Here is a 26613-nt window from a genome sequence, read left to right on the forward strand (position 1 = left end):
TAGAGCCCTGTTACCTCTTCAAAAGCCTGGAACCAAAGAGAAAGAGAAATTCCCATGCTTAAGTTTTAAAGGGTGATGTTCACAGGTTGATATCACTTTTCAATGGTCAAAACTACTGTCAATTCTCAGAAATGACCAGTTAAAGGCCAGGAGAAAAACTCCCATCAGCCTCCACAACCTTAACATCCTTAGCTGTTTCTCTTTTTCACTTTAATGTCAATCTATCACACACCACAGCACTGACAGCCTCAGTGTTCTCCTCTCTGTGACACCATAGCTGTGACAGCCCTAATTTCCTCCTCACTGTGACACCACAGCAGTGACTCTCCAAATTTCCTCCTCTCGGTGACACCACAGACGTGACAGCCCCAGTGTTCCCCTCTCTGTGACACCACAGCAGTGAAAGCCTTGTTATTATGGGGTTAAATGTTTCTGAAAATGTTTCTTAAAACCATGAAGAAGTAGGCCGCAAGAATGTCTGGTATTGGGGATGGTCTAGCAAGCTGACATGTTTACGGCAACAGGAACTGGTACTTGGGGGTCTCCAAGTTACCCACCCAGAGATAAGATTTGTACATGTTCGTACAAGGATGAGCTAACTCTCATGAAGCAATATTGATAAAGCTAATCAAACAATATTAATGAAGCAATATTGATAAGGTTGTTACAGTGATTACTGCTACAGCTGAAATTGTATAAATATGTGAACTTTGGACAAAGACGATGGAGCTAGATTTGGGTTGCTGATACCCCTAGTTCCCGTGAGCTTCAATAAAGCATCTGCATATAATCAATCTGTGATTATGTGTGTTCCTGAACGCTGACATCAGCGTCTCCCTGCACCCAGGGCAGCTCCCACCAGAGACCCTCCCCTGATTTAATTCCCAATCCAGGAGCTACAACAAGCATGGGGGAAGTTATGGGGGCTGGCAGGGAAATGTCACTGTAAGATCTTGCTGCACTTGGCTCTTGGCCCCTTCTCAAGAGCTTTGCCTTCAAGGGCAGGAACATCTTTTCCTTGCTGGCAACTGCAATTCCAGACTCTTGGAGTGTGTGCCATGCAGGACCACGCAGACTGGGATCCATGGTGCTGGGATTGCACAGACTGGGATTGCACAGACTGGGATTGCACAGACCGGAACCGTATGGATCAGCACCAGAGATTGAGATCACATGGACCGGGACCACATGGACCGGGATGGCTGCACCGGAACGATGCAAACCGAGGCAGTCCTGCCCCGCCCAGGGCTCCCTTCCTGTTCCCTCCCAGTTCCCTCCCAGTTCCCTCCCAGTTCTCTCCCAGTCCCTCCCAGCCCTTCCCAGTCTTGCCTGGGGGCAGGGCCGAAACTGCCCGGAGTGAACGCGGTGGTCCCGGAGCGATCCCAGAGCTGATTCCGGTCCCGGTGTTGATCTCTGTCCCGGAGCTGTGGTGGTCCCAGTGTCGGTCCCAAAGAGCTCCCAGTCCCAGTCTTTGTCTCCATCTCACTCTCAGTCCCAGTCTCGGTCTCGGAGCGGTGCTAGTCTCAGTGCCGGTGCCAGTGCTGGTTTCAGTCCTGGTCTCAGTCTTGGCCTCGGAGCAGTTCCTGTCCCAGTGTCAATGCTGGTCCTTGATAAAAACAGAGCCAGGAGACCTTCTTCTCCTGTTTTAAAGCCGTTATTGGAATCAGCTTGGGGTGGGGGGCCCGACGGGTCGCGCGCACACCACCGTCGCTCCCTGAAGCGACTCGGAGGAGAAGGAATGCGGCTCTTCCTACGGAGTGCAATGTAGGCAAAGCCGGGATCTCCGTCCTCGCGGGTAAACCCGGAGTCCCTTTTGGCTTGAAAGTCCAGGGGTGTCATCCCTAGCAAGTCTCTTCGGTCATGGCGAGGAAAGCGGAGTTGGTGGGTAGTGTCCCTTGATCCCGACCTTAGGGCATCGCTCTCAGTTTCTTTATTTAGTGTTCCGATGCTCCATAGATCGGGTTTTCGTCCGAGGTGGTGTTTTTCGGTAGCTGATTTGCATAAGCCCCGATCGCCACCTTGGGAAATCCTCCCCGGCCACCGTTTCGGGAAGTTTCCAGTCGCCATGTTGGGAAGTCTCTTAACTCCGCTGTGCCGGGAAGCCTCCGACTCTGATCCCCGTGCCAGGAAATTTCGAACTCCGGCTGCCGAGCCGGGAAGCCTCCGACTACGGCTGCCGTGTTGGGAGGGCTCGAACCCCGGCTGCCGTGTCGGGCTGCCGTATCGGGAGGTCTCCGACTCCGGCCGTCATGCCGGAAAGTCTCTAACCCCGGCTGCTGCGTCTGGAAGTTTCCAATAGGAGCAACAAGGAACGGTTTGGCATGGAACTCAGAATCAGTATGCTTTGGAACCTGGAATAGAGGCTGGAAAGAACACGTGCAAAACCTGGCCAGCGGCTCCAGTCGCCGGGGCGTCCCCGACCCCGGGCGCGGCCGGACAGGAGTAACGAGGAACAGCTCGGCACGGGCCCAGATCCGGACCATCTCAGAACCTGGAACAGAGGCTGGAGAGAACACTTGGAAACATGGACTGCAGGTAGGGCTTATTTATATCAGTCCTGGAGTGATCCCAGTGCTGATCCCAGTGCTGCTCCAGGAGTGATCCCGGTGCTGATCCCAGTGCTGCTCCAGGAGTGATCCCGGTGCTGATCCCATTGCTGGTCCAGGAGTGATCGCGGTGCTGATCCTGGTTCTGGTCTCAGTCTTGGTCTCGGAGACTCCTGGTGTTGATCCCAGTCCCTGTGCTGGCCTTGGTCTCAGTCTCGGAGCAGTCCCGGGGCACTCCCGGAGCCGATTCCGGTCCCGGCGTCGATCTCAGTTGCGGAGCGGTGCCGGTCCCGGTCTCAGTCTCAATCTCGATCTCGCTCCCACTCCCAGTGCCGGTCGAATTTAGCCCTTTTCGGGTGATTTTAGGTCCCTTTTGGGCGTTTCAGGCCAGGTTGGGTGATGTTGGGGCCCTCTGGGTGATTTGAGACAAAACCAGCAGCTTTCAGGGTGGATCTTGCACCCATTTGGGAGATTCAAGGGTGATTTTAGGCCATTTGGAGTGGGTTTGACACCACTTTGGGCATTTTTATGCCCTTTTGGTTGCACTTTGGACCCCTTGGAATGATTTTAACCCCATTTGGCTGATGTTAGGCCAAACCATGCGGATTTAGCGCGGAGTTTAGGTCCCTTTGGATTGTTTTGTTTTTCACCTTTGTTTACCGAAATATAAGCAGTATTACCCCATTTTTTTCCTGTTTTTGTCATCAAAGCCTTCATAAAAATTGCCCCAAATGTTCTCAAAATCCTACAAAATTCCAGAAAAAATCCACAAAATTCCAGAAACATCCCACAAAATTACCAAAATCATCTCAAAACCCTACCAAATTCCAGAAACATCCCACAAAATCCCCACAAATTTCCACAAAATCTAAGAAAACTCCCACAAAATTCTTCATATCTCCTCAAAATCCCACAAAATTCCAGAAAAATCCCTCAAAATTCCAGAGAAATCCTAGAAAATAAAAGAAAAATTCCAGAAAAATCCCACAAAATTCCCTAGATCTTCTCAAAACCCTACCAACTTCCAGAAACACCCCACAAAATCTCCTCCAATATCCATAGCATTCAAAAAAAATCCCACAAAATACTTTGTCTCCTCAATATCCCACAAAAAATGCAGAAAAATCACACGAAATTCCCTAAATCTTCTGAAAACCCTACCAAATTCCAGAAACAACCCACAAAATCTCTACAAAATCTCCACAAAATTCCATAAAAACCCCACAAAATTCCACAAAAATCTCACAAATTTACAGAAAAATCCCACAAAATTCCAGAAAAATCCCACAAAGTTATTTAAATTTTCTCAAAATCCTACCAAATTCCAGAAACATCCTGCAAAATCTCCTCCAATTTCCACAACATTCCAAAAAAAATCCCACAAAATTCCATAAACTTCCCACAATATTCCCTCATTATCCCACAAATTTCCAGAAACATACCACAAAATTCCAGAACAATCCCACAAAATTCCCTAAATCTTCTCAAAACCCTACCAGATTCCAGAAACAACCCACAAAAACTCCACAACATTCCACAAAATCTAAGAAAAATCCCTCAAAATTCTTCAAGTCTCCAGAAAGTTCCTCAGAATTCCAGAAAAAATCCCACAAAATTCCCTAAATCTTCTCAAAACATTACCAAATTCCAGTAACATGGCACAAAATCTCCTGCAATTTCCACAACATTCAAAAAAAATCCCAGAAAATTCCAGAAACATCCCACAAAATTCCCTCAAAATCCCAGAAAATTACAGCAAAATCCCACAAAATTCCAGAAAAATCGCAGAAAATTATTTAAATTTTCTCAAAATCCTACAAAATTCAGCAGTCCCATGAAATTCAAGAAAAATCCCACAAAATACCAGAAACTTACTAAAAAAAATCCTTAAATCTTCTAAAATCCAACCAAATACCAGAAACATCCCACAAAATCTACTCCAATTTCCACAAAATCTAAGAAACATCCCTCAAAACCCTACAAGTCTCTTAAAAACCCCACAAAATTCCAGAAAAACCCCACAAAACATTTCAACGCCCCTCAATATCTCACAAAATTAAAAAAAAATCCCACAAAATTCCCTAAATCGTCTCAAAACCCTACCAAATTCCAGAAACATCCCACAAAATCTACTCCAATTTCCACATAATTTCATAAAAATCCAACAAAATCCCCTAAATCTTCTCAAAACCCTACCAAATTCCAGAAAAATCCAAGAAAATCTACACAAATTTCAACAAAATTTAAGAAAAATCCTCAAAATTCTTCATGTCACCTCAAAATCACACAAAATTCCAGAAAATTCCACAGCATTCCAAAAAGATTCCCAAAAAATTCCTGAAACTTTCCACAAAATCCTTCATGTCTCCTCCAATTTCCACAGAATTCCAGAACCATGCCACAAAATCTCCACAGATTTCCACAAAATCTAAGAAAACTCCCTCAAAATTCTTCAAGTTCCCTCAATATCTCTCAAAATTCCACAAAAACCCCACCAAATTCCATCAAAATCCCACAAAATTCCAGAAACATCCCACAAAATTCCCACAATGTCCCTCAAATTTCAGGAAACGCTCCATAAAACTCCAGAAAAATCCCACCGAATTCCAGAAAAAGCCCACCGAATTCCAGAAAAATCTCACAAAATTCCCTAACTCTTCTGAAAACTCTACCAAATTCCAAAAACATCCCACAAAATCTCCACAAAATTCCACAAAACTCCAGAAAATTCCACAACATTCCAAAAAAATCCCACAAAATTCCAGAAACATCCCACAAAATTCCCTAAATCTTCTCAAAACCCTACCAAATTCCAGAAATATCCCACAAAATCTACATAAATTTCAACAAAATTTAAGAAAAATCCTCAAAATTCTTCATGTCGCCTCAAAATCACACAAAATTCCAGAAAATTCCACAACATTCCAAAAAGATTCCAAAAAATTCCAGAAACTTTCCACAAAATCCTTCATCTCTCCTCCAATTTCCACAAAATTCCAGAACCATGCCACTAAATCTCCACAAATTTCCACAAAATTTAAGAAAAATCCATCAAAATTCTTCAAGTCTTCTCAAAATCCCACAAAAACCAAAAAAAATCCACATCATTCTATGAAATCCCACCAAATTCCAGAAACATCTTACAAAATTGCAGAAAAATCGCACAAAATTCCATAAATCTTCTCAAAACCCTACCAAATTCCAGAAACATTCCACAAAATCTCCTCCAATTTACACAAAATTCCACAAAAATCCAATTAAATTCCAGAATAATCCCACAAAATTCCAGAAAAGTCCCACAAAATTCTTTAATCTACATTTGCCTTGGCAATTGTAGATCCCAGCTGCTCTTGCCCCTCTTCTGCTTGCCACCTGAATTTTAGAAGTACAACTGCAATTGCCTCTTTCAATCAGTGCTGCCCACTGTGCTTTTGTGACAGGGAACTCAGGATTTTTGTTTCAGGCATCATGATCAGTAGAGATCAAAATGCTCCCAAGTCCCTGAGCACTAAGTCAAGGGGAATTAAAGCCACACAGGTCACATTTGTAGTGCTCAAACACAGCCCTGTTGCTGCTGCTGCTGAAATAGGATCAACTGACAGAGGCCATCACAGAAATTGCCTCTGCAGTGGCAAAGAAAATGAAAAAATCCACCAGGAGAAAGAAAAACCAGAACTTCCCAACTTGCTTCATTGTTTCTTCTGAGCAGCAGAAGAAAAAGGAACAGGGCACCTTTCAGGCAGTTCCACAAGCTCAGGGTTCTCATTTCCTGGGGAATCTGAGATGCAATTGGCCTTGTTAAAAGGATAAAAGCAAAGGGAATGAATTGGGAATTATTAGGAAAAAATGACCCTTCTTACACACAAAGTTCACCAAGTCATTCCCTGCATTTCTCCTTTTCACATTCTTTCTCTCATCTACTGAGAGGTCCAGCTTATCATGTTCTGGTGCTTATCATCAACTGATTGTGCTCTTGATTCCTCCCACTGCAAGAGATGTAGAATCATCTAAACTGAACACAGATACAAAATCCCTCTGTCAGCCCATCTTCATGTTCCAGATCACTTTCAAGATGTCCATGGGACATTTGGAATGATTAGTTCTCCACTGCTGGCTGCAGGCTCTGGAGATTCTTTCTCCACATTCAGCCAGGCTTGTATTCCCCAACAATTCCTGGTAGCCCATCATGTTTTCTTTGGGTAGAAGAGTAACAATGAAAACTGTACCAATGGCACAACTGCCCAGTGCACAAGGAAAAGAAAGAACAAGTTATCAAGTTCTTCAAATATTTGTCCTGCTTTGCTGCAAGAGTTGTGCTGCACTCACAGTGTGGGAAGCCAAGAGAAGTTGCAGCTGGGGGCACATCTTGTGACAGGAGCTGCACCTCATTCTCCAGGAAAGGTTTTTGGAAAGAGCAGACAGGACTGTGGAGAAGATTCTGGGAAAACTGAAACAGCTTTTTTAAGAAATGAAAATAACATCAAAAGAAACAACCAATATGTTTTTTTCTATTTTTATCTATTTATTTTTATGTTCCCCTTTTCCATCTTGCTCTGTTTCTCCATCCTATTAATTCCAAATGGATCTCACCTCTAAGATCTGAGACTTGGCAAGTTTTAGACGCTGTAAAATACCATGAGCTATACCCAGTTTGCCTTCCCCTGTTTTACTTGGAAAGCAATGCTGGAGACACAAGTGCAGTGCTTGGGTCAGGTACAAATTCTGCATTCAGGGAATGTGCTCAGACGGTGTCTGGACCCTCAGCAGGGACAAGGCACAGCAGCAGCCAAGGGCATTCCTGTGCTCCTGTGCAGGAGTCCAGACTCTGGCTCTTGGCTCAACACGGCAAAGTTCCCGTGTTTGGCCAGGCTCAGGGGCTGCCCGGGGAGCGCGGGGCTCGGGGCGGGGCCGAGCGGGCAACGGACAAACGGACACGGGGACAAACGGTCCCGGTGCTTCAGTTGCAGCGGCAGCGGCAGCAGCAGCAGCAGAGAAAGCAGAGAATTTATCAATTTCTGTGTCTCCTCTCCCTCTCCCACTGTCCCGCATCCTTTCCCGGTCTCCCTTTTCCTGTGTCCCCTCCTCTTCCAGGTTCCCTCTCCCCGTGCCCAGCCGGGCCATGCCCCCGGTCCGGCCCCGGCCCCGGCCCCGGCCCCGTCCCCGTCCCCGTCCTCGGCCGTCCCACCGCGGTCTCGCCTCCGCCCAGCTCTGGCTGTGCTGGCGCTGGCGCTGCTGGGCGGGCATCATTGCCTGGGGTTGGGGCGGAATTGCCGCCCTTTGGCTCCGCCTGGCCCGGCCCCGGCCCCGGCCCCTGCTCCTCCCGGGGCCCGCGGAGGACATAGGCGGCGCGGCCGCTGCCGCCGCCTCCGCTGCCGCTTCCCCGGCCCGAGCTCCGCCGCTGTCGCGTTCCAAAGAGCGAACGCCTGTGGATGCCCGGCCCAGGGAGGTCGGGGAGCGCTCGGGGGCCGTTCCTGGCCCCGGGCCGAGCACTGACAGCCGCGTCTCTTCCCCAGGGAAGGCACAGGAGGCCCTGCAGCAGCGCTACAGGATCGGCTCGCTGCTGGGGCGCGGCGGCTTTGGGAGAGTTTTTGCGGCCACTCGACTCTCGGACGGACTCCCGGTGAGCAGAGGGGCCAGCGGCGGGCGGAGGAGGAGGAGGGGGCGGAGGAGGAGGATGGGGCTGGACACGGTGGGCGGCGAGCTGAATCCGCTGTTCCCTTTGGCTTACAGGTGGCCATCAAAAAGGTGCCACGGAACCGCATCCGGCACTGGGGCGAGCTGGTGAGTGAGCGGGGCCAGCGGCAGAAGCCGGGGCGTGCCGGGCGGGGATGAGCCGGGTCCCGGCAGGGTGGGAGCCGCCAGGACACTTGGAGGGAGAGCGGGCGTGGGGCCAGCGGAGGGCACAGAGCATCCCGGGCTGGCTGAGGGCTTCCCGAGCCCTGGCACGGCCTCAGCCCCACTGACGGCACTGTGCTCCTCCCGCAGCCCAATGGCACCAGCGCACCACTGGAGATAGTGCTGCTGGACAAGGTGTCCACAGGCTTCCCCGGTATGGTGCAGCTGCTGGAGTGGCTTGAGCTCCCCAACGTCATTGTGATGGTGCTGGAGCGCCCAGAGCAGTGTCAGGACCTGCAACGTTTCATTCGTGCCTGGAGGTTCCTGTCCGAGGAAGAGGTGCGGGAGCTGTTCCGGCAGGTCCTGGAGGCCGTGCAGCACTGCACCAGCTGCGGGGTCCTGCACAGAGATATAAAACCTGAGAACATCCTGGTTGACCTGGACACCAGCCAGGCAAAACTGATTGACTTTGGCTGTGGCACCTACCTGCAGGACACAGCCTACACTCAATTTGCAGGTGAGCCCACACAGGGGTAGGCTTCTGGTCCCAGCATCTCCTGGCCCAACATCTCCTGGCCCAACCTGGGTATGGCAGGAGGGATTCTCCCAGGACTGGGGCTGGGGCTGGGGCAGCCAGCCTGACAAAATCCCCCATGGGTGGGGGTAGCAGAGAGGGGGAGCCAGGACTTCTGCACCAGCTGGTTTGGTGTGCAGGTGAGAATGGGCTTGGACTGCTCTGCTCACCTGGTTTGCCTTGGTTCATAATATTTTTTGGGCAATGCCAGCAGGGAGGATGTGGGTATGGTTTTTCCCCAGCACTGAGTGGGTATTTCCCTTTGTGTGTCATGGTCAGGCCTTGCCAGGGTTTCTGCTGCCCTCTTCCAACACCAGTGGCTTCTTTTCCAACCATGGGTTTGTACCCAAGTCCCAGGTGCTGGCGAGAGGGCAGCAGGTCACCCCATGGGCCACTGGGGCAGCCCCCACATGCCCAGGGATGCTGGGGTCAGGCTCTGGGAGCAGCAGCATCCCCCTGATGAGCTCCATCCATATTCCATAGGAACACCATCATACAGCCCCCCGGAATGGAACGACTTTGGGTGGTACCATGGCGAGGCAGCGACCGTCTGGTCCCTGGGCATCCTGCTGCACAAGATGGTCTGCGGGGAGCACCCTTTCAGGAGGGGCAAGAACATCAGTTGGGGCCAGCTCCCACTGCCGCAACGGCTCTCCCAAGGTGAATCCTCATCTCTGGGCATGGGGGGAACACCAGTGTTGGGAGACAGCAGCGGGCTTGTGAGCATCCTGCTCTGGCAGCTGCTGAGGAGGTGGCACATGTCCTGCTCTCCTGCTCTCCTCCAAAACAAAGAATTGATGGGAAAGTTTAGGCCCAGCTCTGAGCACATCCAGCATGGCCTGGGCACAAGAATAGTGGGGCAAAGCAGACAGGAGCCTTCTCCAACTGACCAGTGGTTTGTGGTTTCTCTCCCCAGATTGCCAAGTTCTGATCAGGTGGTATTTATCCCTGCACTCCTTGGACAGGCCCTCATTAGAAGACCTGTCCTGTGATCCCTGGATGCAGGATATTCATCAGCCCTAGAAGAAGGGAGAGAGCCACAGGCACAGTGATGGAGGGACCTGGTAAGTTACAGCTCCACACATACCCTGGCAATCAGCAGCAAAGAAACCCAGACTTTTTTGTCCTGCCTGTGTCACTGCACTGGGGTCATCGAATGGGAACACACAGCCCTTGTGCTGGAGCTGAGCTGCTCTGCCCAGCACTGGTGGGCACCATCTGAGCTGGTTTTGCTTGTCCTGGTTCACTGACAGCCGGGCCCTGGGCAGAACCCTGACAGCCTGGTGTCACCCTAGGGAAGAAGGAGCCCCTGGAGAAGCTGTACCCGGTGGGGCTGCTGCTGCTGCTGGAGACATGGAGGACAGCAGCAAGGATGACAACCTCTTCCTCCACCTGGCCAGCGGGAGCTGGCGATGATGGACTTTGATTCTGGCACCTTCTTCAAAGCCAGGCTCCACAGAAAATTTTCAGGTAAGTCCAGATCCAGGGGGATGCTCCCAGATTTGTGCATTGGCCGGGGACCAAAGGTTTCTGCTTCACTGGGGCAGATGCAACTGATTCCTCAGTGGCTGCCCAGCTGGTTTTTAGCTGGGCTGGGGACGTGGGCTGGGGTGGTTACAAAATGGGAGTGGGATCTTGGCCCTGCCAACAGCCCCCACCACCCACTGTGCCCCGGGCTGGGGCTGGGGCAGCCAGCCCAACACAAACAAACCCCCATGGCAGAAGCACAGGTGGGACTCCAGAACCTGAGCACGGCTGCTTTGCTGTGCAGGCAAGGAAGGGCTTGGGCTGCTCCACTCCCCTGCTTTGCTTTGGGATCACCGAGATTTTGGGGGACAGTGCAGGGGGAAAGGGAGAAACCATGGGCTTCCCTCACCCGTGGGTGGGTTTTGCCCTAGAATGCAGGGGTTGGGCCTTGCTCAAGCTCCTGACAGAGATAAGATTTTTTACCATTTTTCTTGTTTCCCCTTTTTGTCTGTAACCTATTTTCATTAATTTGTTGTTTGTTTTTCTAAAGGAAGCATTCTAGGTGGGATCCAGTCTGGATCAGGAAGTGCTTGGGACCAGCAGTGGCGTGGATGGGCCATGCCCTTGGAGAAGACTGAGGACATCATTTGGGACCAGCTTTTCTTCTGGCAGTGGATGGTGTGAGGTGGGTCCTCATCTCCTTGGCATGGGTGGGACAAGAGCTTTTGGGAGATGGCAGCGGGCACAGGAGCATCCCGCTCTGGGCAGCTGCTGAGGGGCTGGATCTGCCGTGGCTGGCTGCAGGCTGGGCACATGTCCTGCCCTCCTGCTCTGCTCCCAAAGGCAGCAGTGATGGGCAGCTTTGGGCCCAGCTCTGAGCACGGCCAGCATGGCCTGGGCACTGCGGGTGGCTGGGACAAGGGGACAGGAGCCTTCAGCTGACGGGCGGTTTCTGGTTTCTCTCCTTGCAGCCGGGCTCTGCGGATGCTGAGGCTGCTCTGGGCCCTGCCAGGGCTCTGCTGGGCTCAGCACCGGGCCGGGATCAGCCAAAGAAGAAATGGTGTGACCTGCAGCAGAGACTTGAGCATTTTGGCAATGCAGCTCAAGGTTGCAGAGTGTCCACCTCCAAGGGAAAACATGACGCCCCCCAAAAATTAAACTTGTTCCATAACTTCTGAAATTAAGTCAATCTGGGATGACCCCAAATGACATTTTTCATCTTCCTCAAGCTGTAGTTCAGCCCATCTCTGAACAGTTCTCTCCCCCACCTCCCTTTTACTTCACAACTGCTCCCTCCTTTCCCCCAGCGAGTTCCCAGCCCATCACAGTCTCCATCACACTGCAGCCTTCCTTGATGCCCCTCACCATGAGGAAGGCCAAGCCCCAGTCTCAGGGACTCATCCTGTCACTGGCTGAAGAGCAGCAATGTCTGCCTGTGCCAGGGGCTCTTGGATGTCTCTGTATCCATGGACAGAAGGGTCTGTCTGTGCCAGGGGCTCTTGGATGTCTCTGTAGCCATGGACAGAACGTCTGTCCTCGCAAAGGTTTCCATAATATCTTGGTACCCATGAGTATGGAATGAACACAGAGAGTGAAAGTGTCAGTCACGTTGTTTGCACACTCCTTCCTTTCCATACAAGACACATCCATGCACACCCCCACGTATAGATATATTAAAAGGATAGGGATGGATAGAGATTTCCCACAGAGCTCTAACTTTGGCATAACTCACCTTGTAAGCCATGGCCAGGGGATTTTTTTCCCAGCTCTGTGTGAGTAGGTGTCCAAGAGCTGAAGGGAACAGCATTTAGAAGCAGTTTCAGGATTTCTAGGCAGGAAAGGGAGCTGACAACCATCCACATAACTCACCATATTCGTCGGGATGGGCTGCTGGTTCTTTAGGAATATGGCACAATGGAGACGCGAGACTTGGGATAATCCCAGCTCTCTGGATCTGTGCAAAGGTGGAGCAGCAGAAACACCTTGTGTCTTCTCTGGGGACACAAGGTCCAAGGAGCTGGGGTGGCAGAGCGTGACCTGGGCTGGTGGCAGGTGAAATCCCATTTCATGACATCCCGGAGTGGCACAGGACAAAGCTCCAATCTGCCACAGCCCCACTGAGGAAGTCCTTGGAGTGCTGCACATCCCATAGGAAAAACTGCATTCACTCAGTCCATTGGGATTTATCACTGCCATTTGCAACACTTTAGGTCCAAGTTTCAAACTGCAAATTTTTTATACTCAAGACACAGTCATGAAGAACATGTATTTCAGTTTCTTATTCCTTTAACTGCAGTGTAAAATATCTTCATATTGGAAAACATTCTTTCTGTGGAGGCCAGGGAACCAGCCAGTTCAAAAATCTTGGCTCTCCCCTGGAGAGCTTCTCCCTAGGCAAGATTCTTTCATGTCATGCAGAGAAAAAGTGTCACTCCCAGAGGCCCTAGAGTTGAACATGTTAATTTGTTACACCCCATTGGTTTCCCTCCCTATCAATCCACCCCGATACATGTATCCAAGCTTTCCCCGCCTCTCTCCTTCTCTATAAATACCCTGTTTTTTCCCCAGTTTGAGGAGCTGCTGTCACTGGCTCCCTTCGCTGAGGGCCCTGCTATAACGAAGGCTATTTCTCAGTGGAATGCCATACAGCTCTCTAGTCACCCTCTCCGTGTCGCCTGCACGCTGCCGCTGAGCTGAGATCACTCACCGGGCAGAGGACGTGCCTGTGCCCCTGGGCAGTCCTTTTCAGGACGGCTTCTTCAGGGTAGTCGCGGCACCCCTGTCATCAACACCACCGCGGCAAGTGGTGCCCAACGTGGGGCAGACGAAGAGCCCCTGAAGAAGCATCCACCTGCAGTTTTAACTGCAGAGCATGCCGCTGTTGGAGCTGCCACCCCCCGAGGAGAACCTCTTGCGTTCTAGCAAGAGGCAATCCAAAGGGCTGCGACTGGGACCCTTGCTGACCATCTGAGGCCAAGAAGACAGAAGAGCCCTTGAGGACCGGCCGCCAGGTGACCACCCACCCACCAGCTTTCTGTTGGCCTCATCGGCATCGGCCGAAGAAAAAGTGTGAGTCACCCCATTCAGGGTTTTTTGGGCCTTTCTCGTTTTCGTTTGCATTTTGCTGCTGGGTGGGGAGTGAGAAGGATGGGGAATCAGCTTTCCAGACCCAAACTGACCCCTCCTGAGAGGGACTTTTATATCCAAGTTGTGGGCACCCTCAAAGCGGGAAATTTTAAGTTTTCAAAAGGGGAGTAAAAAATATTTATTCATTGGATTTTTAAACATTTTAAGGTTGATTCTAATTCTGTTAAATCGGGAAAATTTTGGGATAATGTGGGGAGAAAGTTATATACTGTTCAGGCAGGGGGAGATTTATCAGTTGCCAAGTTTTTTCCTTTGTTTCAAACCATTATACTTTCTGTTGAGAAAGAGGGAAAAAGGGTTGATAAAGTTTCGGGCCCCCAGTTGAAATCCCCATCCCCGTTACCCTCTCCAAGTGTTCCTAAACCCTCTTCCCTACCTGAGGGACAGTTGGCGGGTGGACGTAGCCACCAGGCACAGGGTTGCTGCCGTCTCCCTGACACCCTTCCACCGCCTCTCTACCCTTACCAGGATGGCACTGGCCATGCCGCTCTGGACCTTTCCTCTACCCTCCTCCCTACGCCCACATACCCGGTTGCGTCCCCCCTGGTTCTTAACGTTAGTAAAGATGGCGCCGGCAACGTGGCCAGCCCCGCCATCTTGTCTCCTTCGCACCCAGGTTTTCCCGCCCTTGCACCTCAAAATGGCCACTTTCCCGCCTCTACCCTTTCTCTTCCTGTTGCGCCCTGCTCCTCTTCCCCTCCCATCGCGTCGTTGAGTGTAACTGCGTCGGGCCCTTCCCCTTCCATCGGGAAACCCCTCCCTGTCGTGGATCCCAGTCCCGCCCCTTCCAACCAGAGCTCTGCCCCCAATGCCATTCCTACTGCCAGTCCCCCCAACACTGGGACCAGAAGTGGTAATGACAGCAGCCGGAAGGAAGCCATCTTGGCTTCCTCAGCCACTCACAAGCGACCCAGTACCGGTTGCCAGAAACGGCCACGTGCTGTCAGCAGGCGCCCCCCATCTCCTCCAAGAGATGAGGACAGTGAGTCCTCATATTCAGATTCTGAATATGAAGACCACTGGGCCGAGGTACAGAGGGAAGCCACGCGGGCAGGGGACTCAGCTCTGTCCAAAAAGATCTTAGCTTTCCCTGTGGTACATAAGAAGGACAGGGCAGGGGCACTCATTAATGTATGGGAGACCCTACACTACAGAGAGTTACAGGAGCTGTGCAAAGCCACTGAAGAGCATGGCTGGGGCTCTCATTTTTTCAAACACCTACTGGAAGCCACCTTCACCGCCCATGTCATGGTGCCTCATGATATTAAAAATATCATGAACTGCCTTCTCTCCCCAGCAGAATACATGCTATGGGAAAGGCAGTGGAAAAAACATCTGAAACAGTTGGCAGATGCATATGCCAAAGATGCCAACAAACTAAATTTAACTCTAGAACAACTGGCAGGAGAAGGTGACTTTCAGAAACCAAGAGATCAGGCCCGAGATCTGCCCGAGGCAGCGTTACATGACATCACTAATGCTGCCAAGACGTCTCTTTTTGTCACTCCCGATGATAAAGTGCCTACGCAGAGCTTCACAAACATTAAACAAGGGGCAAGTGAATCCTTTATTAAGTTTGTGGATAAACTAAAATTGGCAATTGAAAAACAAATAGAGGGCTCCCAAGCACCAAAGGAATTACTGGCCAAAATGGCAATGGTCAATGCAAATTCAGAATGTAAGGCAGTTTTGCGAGCCCTTCCACTTGACCCCGAACCAACCATTGACCAAATGGTTGAAGCCTGCACCAAGCACTTTGCTGCCCCAACTGAGAATACGGTAGCACTTGCAGTCGCAAAGGGAGTGGCAGAAGGGATATCTATCGCCTATGCAGTAAAGCAAATGAGAGACTCCAGCACAAGCCGCTGCTTTAATTGTGGCGAACCTGGACATTTTTTTAAAGACTGCCCGGAGAGACATTTTCTACAACCACCTACCCACCAACAGTTACCCAGATCAAATTGGCGTTTGGGAAACTTCAAGCAGAGCACGGAACAGCCCCGCGCTCTGACATCAAATCAAATGCCAGACTGCTCCACCCCTCCTGCCAAATCCACCATCCCGCCTCCACGGGAACCACAACCTCAGATCCAGCAAGTGGAGTGCTTCCGATGGGAACCCGGTGCCAATTGGTAACCAGACTCTCCTTGCAGCTTAAGGGTGACTGTGTTTATAAGATCCCCACAGGGAAACGTGCACCACCAGGCGGTCCCTCCAACATTTTAATACTTGGGGATCCAATTAACTCTCTGGGACAAGTCCATATAACACCTGAAGTCCAGACTTTACACCCAGGAGATTAAATTTTCATCTCTTTAACTTGCACAGACCCTCATTTTTTAAAACAGCAGACTCCAGTGGCACAAGCCTTTTTGTTACCAAATGACTGTCTGGAACAGGTTCCCCTCAATCCCACCGCCATGTGGGCTCAGGTTGTGGACTCCAACAGGCCTATCATAGAGTGCCACCTGTTCTGTAAAGGGGAAAAGATCCATCACCCAGGAATGGTAGACACAGGAGCGGACATTACCATCATTGCCCGTTCCGAGTGGCCAGCCAACTGGGAATTGCAGCCTGTGGCGGGGATTTCGGGAACTGGGGGAGTGACGGTGTCTATGAGAAGCAGGCACAATGTAATAGTAGAAGGTCCCGAAGGAAAAATGGCGACCATCTGGCCATTTGTTGTGAGGGCACCAATCACCCTCTGGGGAAGGGATCTCCTATCCCAATGGGGGGCTTCTTTGTGTATTCCCAGTAAGGATTTTTAGTGGGGGTCACTGAAGAGCGCGCTAAGCCCACCATCCCCCAACTCACCTGGAAACAGCGCCATCAAGTGTGGGTTGATCAGTGGCCCCTTTCCGAAACCAAACTGCACGCACTAGAAGCCCTCGTGGAGGAGCAGCTCACCACATCACTGAGTCCAACAGCCCTTGGAACTCCCCTGTCTTTGTCCTACACAAACCAGGCAAAGACAGGTGGAGACTCCTCCATGACCTCCGAAAAATCAATGAGGTCATTGAGGATATGGGCTCCCTCCAGCCTGTCATGCCCTCACCTTCCATGCTTCCTCGGGACTGGAAGCTTGCAATCATAGACATCAAAGATTGCTTTTTTAACATCCCTCTCCATCCTTGAGATGCCCCCAGGTTTGCATTTTCGGTTCCCTCCCCAAACAGACAGGAGCCTCTAAAAAGATACCACTGGCTTGTTCTCCCGCAAGGGATGAAAAATTCTCCCACCATCTGTCAATGGTACGTAGCCCACATCCTATCCCCAGTGAGAGTCCTGTTCCCAGACGCGGTTATATTACATTACATGGACGACATCTTGGTTTGAGCCACTGATGATGACTACTTCCACCGGACTTTGCAAAATACTATAAAGACAATTGAGGACACTGGGTTTGAGATCCACGAAGACAAGATCCAGCACACCTGCCCTTGAACCTACCTTGGACTCCGGATTCGTGAGCGGACTGTCGTGCCCCAGCAGCTGACCATCAGAGACGACCCCAAGACCCTGTGGGACCTACATCAGCTCTGCGGGTCCATCAACTGGGTACGTCCCCTGCTTGGAATCACAACGGAAGTCCTCGCGCCCCTCTTCAATCTGCTCCGCGGCAGCGAGAACCTCGACTCACCGCATGCCCTCACGCCGGAGGCCCGAGAATCTATTACCAAGGTCCAGGAGGCCCTGTCTTCGCGGCAAGCCCACAGCTATGAGCCCAGCCTGCCCTTCCAACTGGTTGTCCTGGGTAAGGCCCCGCGCTTAAGCAAAATTGTCCCACCAATTTTACCACCAGAACGTCCCCGCCCTGATGAGGATGTTCAAGTTACCCAGGGATCAGGCCAGGGCAATAGTTGCCACCTGTCCCAATTGTCAATTTTTTCAGGTTCCAGCAATGAATTCTGGAGTTGACCTCAACAGCTGCCAAATTTGGCAGACTGATGTTACCCACGTCCCGTCCTTCGGGAGAATTAAGTATGTTCATGTTTCGGTGGACACTTTTTCTGGTGCAGTGTTTGCCTCAGCCCACGCAGGAGAAAATGCCAAACATACCATCCAACATTTTCTCCTTGCGTTTGCTACCCTGGGAGTCCCCCAACAAATAAAAACAGATAATGGACCTGCTTACACCTCTCACAAATTGAGAGATTTCTTCAGTCAGTGGGGGGTGAAGCACACCACAGGCATACTTCTCTCCCACAGGGCAATCAATTGTAGAAAGGACACACCAGAACCTTAAGAGAGTCCTTGATCAGCAGCGGGGAGGAACAGAGATCATTCCTCCCATTGAGAGGCTCTGTAAGGCTCTGTATGTTATGAATTTTCTGAATTGTTCACCTACAGAGCCTGACCCCCCTGTAATACGGCACTTCTCCAATTCGACCCATGCCAAACTCAATGAGAAGCCGCCGGTGCTGATCAAAGACCCTGAATCACAGCAAACACTGGAACCTTTCCCATTGATTACCTGGGGGAGAGGGTACGCTTGTGTGCCAACACCATCTGGTCCTAGGTGGCTCCCAGGGAAAAATATAAAACCATACTTAGGCCCTGCAAATCCTGCACCAGAACCAGATCAATCAAAATCTCCTGAGATCCACACAGGTTCTCAAAAACAACAAGCCACCACAGCCTGGAGACGGAGACGTCGCTGGAGCCCACTGAGCCGGCCTGCCACCAGACCATCAAGACTGCCAAAAGACAAGAGCCAACGTACAGCTCAACACTGTGAAATGCACAAGTTCCTCTAACTCCTTTCCCTTCCCTTTTCCCTCCCACTCTTCCTTTTCTCACCTTAAATACCTACCCTCAAACTACTCACTTGCTAATTTGCACAAAGATGCAGCTTAATGCTGCTACTGCTGGTGCCTTAGCCATGTGTCCCCCTCTACGCAAAATGGCCCCACCAGCAATCAACTACCTCATCCCCAATACCCATTCCCTGCTTATATTTTCTTTTTTCTTTTTTCAGAAAAAAAGGGGGGAGGCAGGAGAGAAAGGGGAAAAGAAAATAGCCCCCCACCAAAGTCAGAGCTAATCTTTTTATGTTCTGTTATAGAAAATGGAGAGCAAAACCATCCTCGAGTTCCTGACCGTCTGGATGCTCCCGAAAACATCAGCTGTGGATGCCTGGCTAGTAGCACAGCCCCAGGATTTGATGGACTGTGCTGCTTCAACCGATCAAGTCACAGTGAAGGCATCCACACTTGCGTCCAGAGACTCCAACATGCGCTTCAGGAACTCAAGGCTGAAAAAGAGCCCCAAATGGTTCAAGGACCTTTTTAGAAGCTGGGGACTCAAAGGATGGGTTGCCTCCCTCCTTAAAAACATCTTTTGGATTTCTTTAATTATCGTTACTGTTCTATGTATGCTCTCCTGTTTCAAAAGGTTGATAACTAGGTCTCTGGGAGATGCCTTTTTATTAAATAAAGAAGGGGGAGTTGTGGAGGCCAGGGAACCAGCCAGTTCAAAAATCTTGGCTCTCCCCTGGAGAGCTTCTCCCTAGGCAAGATTCTTTCATGTCATGCAGAGAAAAAGTGTCACTCCCAGAGGCCCTAGAGTTGAACATGTTAATTTGTTACACCCCATTGGTTTCCCTCCCTATCAATCCACCCCGATACATGTATCCAAGTTTTCCCCGCCTCTCTCCTTCTCTATAAATACCCTGGTTTCTCCCCAGTTTGAGGAGCTGCTGTCACTGGCTCCCTTCACTGAGGGCCCTGCTATAATGAAGGCTATTTCTCAGTGGAATGCCATACAGCTCTCTAGTCACCCTCTCCGTGTCGCCTGCACGCTGCCGCTGAGCTGAGATCACTCGCCGGGCAGAGGATGTGCCTGTGCCCCTGGGCAGTCCTTTTCAGGACGGCTTCTTCAGGGTAGTCACGGCACCCCTGTCATTATACTCAAGACACAGTCATGAAGAACATGTATTTCAATTTCCTATTCCTTTAACTGCAATGTAAAATATCTTGATATTAGAAAACATCAAATCTGTAAAGGAAGGCAGCTAATGCATCCTTTCCACTAGCACACGTACAAACTAAGTAACTAAAATCAAAGCTGAGTTCCCTTTTTCAAAAAAATCAGTTACCTCTTTCTTACTCCAGAGTTGTAGATCATTTTTCACTACACATTTGGGGGTAATTTTTATCTTTCATATTTTTTTCGTGATTTTTTTTTGTTTGTTTTTTTACAGAAAACATGTCCTAGAAAAGGCATGTCCTTTGCTCCTGGTTCCTGCGTGGAGCAGCTCCCTTCCCGCTGGCTGAGCTGCTCAGGCAGAGCCCGGCAGCTCCTGGCCCTGCAGGGCTGAGGCTTTTCCCCGTTGCTGGGCACAGACTGATGGAGCAGCACTGCTGAACATGGGCACACGCAGAGGGAGCAGAGCAGCTGCCTTTGTCCACCTGAAGCTCCAAGGCCAAACTCTGAGCAGGCACGGCTGGAAGAGACTCGCAGGCTCCCTGTTGGCTCTGCTGCCCCACTTGTGCCTGGCCCAGCTCTGCGTGAGGCAGAGGGAGAACAAGGGGCAGCTCCCTCCCAGCCCCAGCCCAGGGACCCCTCCAGCCCCAGGCCTTGGGGCACTGTCAGCACCCGCTGCTCCACGGCTTCTGCTGGCACCGACAGCAACAACCAAACTGTGGCTGGTCCCGAGGGAGCAGCAGCAGTGCCTGGATCTGATCCCTCAGTCTGGGGCAGGCCCCTGGGGGAACAGGGGGCATAGCAAGAGGGACAAAACCAGTCAGGGTCAGAGACTGGGAAGAGCCAGAGCTGGGAGCAGGAATAGCTCCTTCATTGCACTCTTGGAGAAAGCTCTTGGCTGGGTCAAAGCACTGAAAGGTGTGAAAGGCAGAGAGGAGGCCACACCAAACAATGCTCCTGTTTTCACACCCTCCTGTAATAAATGGAAATGATTTGTCCTAACTAAATTGTAACTATTTGGAAAGTTATTATTAGGAGCAATCAAGGGAATTTGTGTTACAAGGCAGATGTAGCCCTCTACAGATGTTACATGTTAAAATTAAGGTACAGGATGTAGTTTTGAGATAAGAAATGTCCCAAGATGCTTACTTACATAACACAATGCTTAGGACACATGCACAGCCTGTAAGGTTATCCAGAGGACAATGAGGATGAGTGTAAGCCTTCATCCAAAAGACCACCAAAAGAAGACTGAAGATGCCCTAGCAACAAGTGAAGCATGCACCATGAAGAACAGTGATGTAAAATTAAAGAATCAGAAATTGGAGGAGACTTACTGGAAACATGAATGAATATGTAGAAGCATACAGTATATAAGTTTAGTTTGAATTGCTTTGTTTTGTGCCTGAGGTGGGGTGAGAAGCCCTCTCAGTACCTCAGTCAGTTTTGCTTATGCTTTAATCATATTTACTGGCAAGCTATATTCATATATATATTCATACATATGAATAGTGGATAGTGAATTTAGTGAATATGAATATATTCACTAAATTGTAATCTTTTACTAAATTGTATTCCTTCTATATAAAATTGCTGTTCAATCCACTAAATTGTATTCTTGTATTCAATTCACTAAATTGTATCATTTTTTTTCTTGTTATTAAACTGCTGTTAACTCAATAGCCCTAGTCGTCCAAATTTCAATTTCATTTATGACACTGCCCTTGGGTGAGTTACAGCCACAGCGAGAGGGAGGAGGAGATGATCCCACCCATGGCTGCTGCTGGGTCCAGACATTCGCTGAGATAAAGCTGAGCCAGAGCTTCAGCATCTCTCCCAAAATCACAGAATCACAGAATGCCTTGGCATGGAAGTGACCTTAAAGTTCATCTCATTCCACCCCTGCTATGGCAGGGACATCTTCCACTATCCCAGACTGCTCCAAGTACCATCCAACCTGGCCTTGGACACTTCCAGGGATCCAGAGGCAGTCACAGCTTCTCTGGGCAAGCTCTGATCTCTGCCCAGGAGAGCAGGGACAGGAGCCGAGGGAACAGCTGGAGCTGGGCCAGGGCAGGGCTGGGCTGGAGATCAGCAAAAGCTTCTTCCCCCACAGGGGGCTGGGACACTGCCCAGGCTCCCCAGGGAACGGGCACGGCCCCGAGGCTGCCGCAGCTCCAGAAGCCTTTGGACAGCGCTGTCAGGGATGCACAGGCTGCGATTGTCAGGGTGTCTGTGCAGGGCTGGGGGCTGGACTCGATGATCCCAATGGATCCCAGATCCCAGCTCAGCCCCTTGTGCAACTCTCACCCTTTGGCTCAGCCTTTGTGTCCCTTGAAGGCGCTGGCAGAACTGATGGGGTGGGGCAGGAGTGGGGCAGCCTCAGCGTTCCCCTGGCAGTGACACCACAGCCGGGACAGCCCCAGCGTTCCCTCCCTGGAGACGCTCCAAGGGAAGCGTCCAGAGCCGCATCCAGTCAGCAGAACTGAGCAGCCACTGAGCACCCCCGGCCTGGGCTGCTGTGGATTCCTCTGCAGACAGCTCGGGGAAGGTCCCCTTGGCCACCCCCACAGTGCCACAGACAAGTGTCACACACAGTTACAGAGCTCTGTCCAGAGCTGACAGGGGGGATAATTATTAAAAAAAATAAAAATAGAAACCACCACGAAAAAGAGAACTCCTACCTGGCAGAGCTGTTCCACCCTTCAGTTGAGACACCGGCATGCACACAAGACCTGCGGCTGTAAAAAATGAGGCTTCATAGGCACATTTGCAGGAAAATCAGGTTTAGGACAGGCTATCAGCAGAACTGTTCTCAGCTGGGTGAAAAAGGCCCCTTTGGCAGCTGCAGGGCCATTGAAAATGCAGACCCTCAGGCCATGGGGGAGAAAAGGGCTCTGAATTCCCCTCCCCTGACACACAAACCTTGCTCCCAGGCTGCTCCCCACACAGGATTCTACTGGAGGACTCTGGAAAGCTGAGAGTTGGCTCTGGCTTCTCCATGTTCCATGTGCTAAAGCTGCCTGGGAGAAGAAATTTAAGGTTAACTCCACTGGCACAATCCCTCCTGGCCCAGGGCACAGCACCAGGAAGGCCTTTGCTCCTCCCTTGGCCCTCCCGGAGGAGGCTGGCAGGGCTTGCAGGTTTATGGCATTTGTCCTTGCTGCCCCTCACATCCCACTGCCCCACAAAGAGCCCCGAGCCACCCGTGAGGGACAGGCCCTGCTGTGCCAGGCCTGGGCTCAGGGCTTGGCCTTTCTGCTTCCTCCAACCCAGCCAGGGCTTGCTCAGCATTGCAGTTCCCTGTGCTGTGCCCCAAGCTCGCTCGGCCCCTGCTGGAAAGGGACCTGAGGGACCTCGATCCCCTCGGGCAGTGCATGGGAGAAAACAACAAACTTCTCAGGAGGGGGGAAACAAACTTTTAGCTGCAAACTTTAGAGAATGAGGTACTCGGGAAATCATAAATCTGCATGTAATTAGAGGAAATCACTTCACTAAGGACTGACTGAGCCAACTCGTCCAACCCATCCAACTTCAAGCTATCCAGATTTTGAAAACTGGAAGTCAGGGGAAGAGAGAGAGGGACAGAGATCCACAGCCAGCCTTGGATCCAGCGCCATCTCAACTGCTGTGAGCTCCAGGGCTGTGGCACGTGTCAGTGTCACACCCGTGTCACAGCCTCACCTGCTCTGCTCCCTCTCCCAGCTGGGGTTTTCGGGGTGCCAGGGGCTTGGCAGCCACTTTGGGGCTGGAGCAGAGGCTGCAGTGGCTGGGCTGGGGCAGTGACCACCCCACCTAGGCAGAACTTGCTCTGCCCCCAAACACCCTGGAGATGTCTGGGGCCATTCATCATTTCTCTGCTCTCCAGCACCAAGGCAACGCACTCCGGCTACAGCTCTGAGCTCGTGCCCATGGCAACCAGCCCTGGCAATGGGGCTCCATGGACCTGCTCTCAGGAATACCCAAGAGCTGGGGAGTGCCCCAAAACTGCCTCAGAAACGTGAGATACCCAAAATCTCTTCAGGAACGTAGAATAGCCAAAAACTCACTCAGTAAAGGACATGCCCTCCCTTCATCATCCCCAAAATTTGGCTGTCTCATTCCAGACCTCACCCCACTAACCCAATCCAAAGCCAAACCCATCCCACTCCTGCAGGACATCAAGACCCACTTCCCAAGCCAAATTTCCCCCATTTCACACCTCCCAAACTCCATCCCACCCATCCTGCCCCACCCTATGCCCATCTCACCCCCCTGATCTGCATCCCACTTCGCCCAATCCCCTTCCAACCCCATTCCACCTGATGCCTTCAGAAGGCTGACCTAGAACAGTGGCTGGACAGAGTTAAGAATAAAGTTTATTAAAAGGCCTTAAAGGATACACCTTGGGCAGTACAAGATGGACCAAAAATGGTTAAAAAAAACAAAAAAACACACATCACGAGGTCTCACATTTTTAGAAGTTTAGGTCCATCTTCATATTTGGGTTCATTGTCCAATTACAGCTTCAGATGAGGAAGTCCCATCCTTCTTGTTTTCTCTCTTCAGTCCACCCTTGTTTATGCTTTTGGGCCTGGAACTTGTAATCATTGTCCTCGGTATCAAGCTGGAAAAGTAATTGATTTGTCTACCTACTCTGTGAAGAGAGCTCACTAACACTTAATAGGAAGTTCGAAACTACAAAGGCAGGCAGTGCAGAATACTGAAAATAGGAAAGATAAAACTTAAGTCATCACACCCTGAGAGGCTGTGGAATCCAGTAATTTTGTGTGGGATTGAGTAGTTTTCAGTGGCATTGAGTGGTTTTGAGGTGACAGATTGAACCCTCTTGTCTATTTGAGTGACAAGAAATGGAGACAACTCCACTAAGTAAGCCCACAACCCCCAAATACTCCCAAGTATTTCCCAGAATCCCTTGAAGCACTAGTAAAATGTGTTTAGATGCCTTTGATGAATTTGTTGTTTTTTACCACTATTTGTCTGTTTTAAAGGGATGAAGATGAATCAAAAGATAATTGAAAAAAAAATAGAATGACCGCCAGCCCAGTGTGTTGCCAACACAGATCACTGGGAACATGGGTCATCAGAGCTCTGCTCAACGTGGGTCCTCTGATGGGGAATGGAGCTGGGGCAGCGCACAAAGCTCTTCCTGCACTTGGGGCACTTGCAGGGCTTCCCTTACCGGTGCCTCTGTTGGTGTTTGGTCAAGTGACAGCTCTGTGTGAAGCTCTTCCCACACTGGGGACACTCGTAGGGCCTCTCCCCAGTGTGGATGCGCCGATGCCTGATGAGGGCAGAGTTGTGCTTGAAGCCCTTCCTGCAGTCGGGGCAGTGGAAGGGCCTCTCATCCGTGTGAATCTGCTGGTGCACGAGGAGATCTGAGCTGGTCTGAAACCTCTTCCCACACTCGGGACACTCGTAGGGCCTCTCCCCAGTGTGGATCATCTGGTGGATGATCAGTTTGGACCTCTGGCTGAAGGTCATTGCACACTCCCCACACTCATAAGGCCGATCTCCGGTGTGGGTCCTCTGGTGGATGGTCAAGTTAGAGCTGTTTCTGAAGCTCTTCCCACACTCGGGACACTTGTAGGGCCTCTCCCCAGTGTGGATGCGCTGGTGGGTGACAAGGGCGGAGTTTTGCTTGAAGCCCTCCCCACAGTCGGGGCAGCGGAAGGGCCTCTCATCCGTGTGAATCGGCTGGTGCACGAGGAGATGGGAGCTGGTCTGAAACCCCTTCCCACACTCGGGACACTCGTAGGGCCTCTCCCCAGTGTGGATGCGCTGGTGGATGATGAGTTTGGAGCTGCAGCTCAAGCCCTTCCCACATTGCCGACACTTGTAGGGCCATTCTCCAGTGTGGATCATCTGGTGGCAAATCAGGCTCTTGCTCTGGCTGAAGCTCTTCCCACACTCCAAGCACTCATAGGGCTTCCCCCCATCCTGAAGCTGCTCATGGGCCACCAGCTCAGAGCCCTGGCTGGATCTCTGGTCACCTTCCCAGCACAGGGTAGGTCTTTCCTCCTCAGAGGAAAAGGGGTTTGGAGCCCCTCCTCTTGCAGGATCTCCAGGGCTTTTCCTCCTTGTTGGATTCCTGCACCCTGGAGCTGCTCAAAACAGCCTCTTCCATGACGTTCTGCCATGGGGATTTGTCCTTTCTGCTCTCCATCCTCAGCTCCTTGTCTGGGAGAGGAAGGACAAGGAGAGGATGGGATTTGCCTCTGTGACAGAGGGAAGGGGAAGGAGATCCCCCCAGTGCATCCCTGGCAGGATGGCATCGGCAGCGGGGTTGTCCTGCAGCCGGGGGCCATGCTGGGCTGGGAGATGGAGCAGGAGAGAGGGGGAAAGGGGCACTGACTTTCTCCTCACCTGCCGGGGTGTCCTGCGGCATCTTCCTCTTCCTCACAGCCTCCTTCTCCATCCAGCCAAGGTTTGGGAATGAGAAATCCTGGTTTGGGGAAAAATACAGTTCATGAGCACATTGGGTTAGGGGGTTCCTCCTGTGCAAGCTCATCTCTAGAAGTCACCAGCCATCTGGAGTCCATAAAAACCTCCCAAACACCAAGATTCAGCCCTGAAAATGCCTCCCAGGAGTTCCCCATCTCTCCTCTCTCCCCTTTAGTGTTCAGGGGTTCCCCACTGTCCCAGCTGCTTGGAGTCACGCTTGTACTGAGGGTTCCCCACCTACTCAGTCCCTGCCCTCCCCAGGCTGCTGGGAGTGCCACGAATCTGAAAAGCTCCCCCTGTTTCCATCTCCCCTCTTAGGGATGCTGGGATCCCCCAATGTCCCACCAAGTAGGATTTTCTGCTCAGCTTTGCAGTCCTTAATTGTTAAATATCCCCCCTGAAAAAAATCCAACCCAGGAACCCCCCAGGATATCTGGGCTGGGCTCCCCCTCCTCGGTCACCTGTGAGATGGGGGGTGATGATCCCACATGGGTGAGGGGCTATGAATTAGGGGAGTGCTTGACCTCGTGGTTCCTTCTCCTTTCCCTGATCCTCATTTGTCCCTCCTCTTCCTCCCTCTCCTCCCCTTCCATCCTTCCTCCTCCTCTTCCTCCCCTAACTCCACCTCCTTCTCCTACTTCCATCCCTTCTCACTCTCCTTCTTCATCCCTCCTC

The 26613-nt window shown here is 51.1% G+C and overlaps 1 protein-coding gene and 1 pseudogene across 1 annotated transcript; one reads left to right on the forward strand and one right to left on the reverse strand.

Moving 5' to 3' along the window:
* Window positions 1-7665: 7665 nt before the first annotated feature.
* Window positions 7666-9978, forward strand: LOC106628956 (serine/threonine-protein kinase pim-1-like). Its single transcript, XM_088051317.1, has 5 exons — window positions 7666-8166; window positions 8277-8327; window positions 8532-8898; window positions 9439-9615; window positions 9872-9978. The coding sequence occupies exons 1-5, from the start codon at window positions 7666-7668 to the stop codon at window positions 9976-9978; spliced, it is 1203 nt and encodes a 400-aa protein (XP_087907443.1).
* A 14010-nt stretch (window positions 9979-23988) lies between these two features.
* Window positions 23989-25660, reverse strand: LOC148184971 (uncharacterized; annotated as a pseudogene).
* Between the last annotated feature and the right edge of the window lie 953 nt (window positions 25661-26613).

This window comes from Pseudopodoces humilis, chromosome 2 (assembly GCF_049639895.1).
Source record: "Pseudopodoces humilis isolate 2021_Gansu_Grassland_sample_001 chromosome 2, ASM4963989v1, whole genome shotgun sequence".
NCBI lineage: Eukaryota > Metazoa > Chordata > Aves > Passeriformes > Paridae > Pseudopodoces > Pseudopodoces humilis.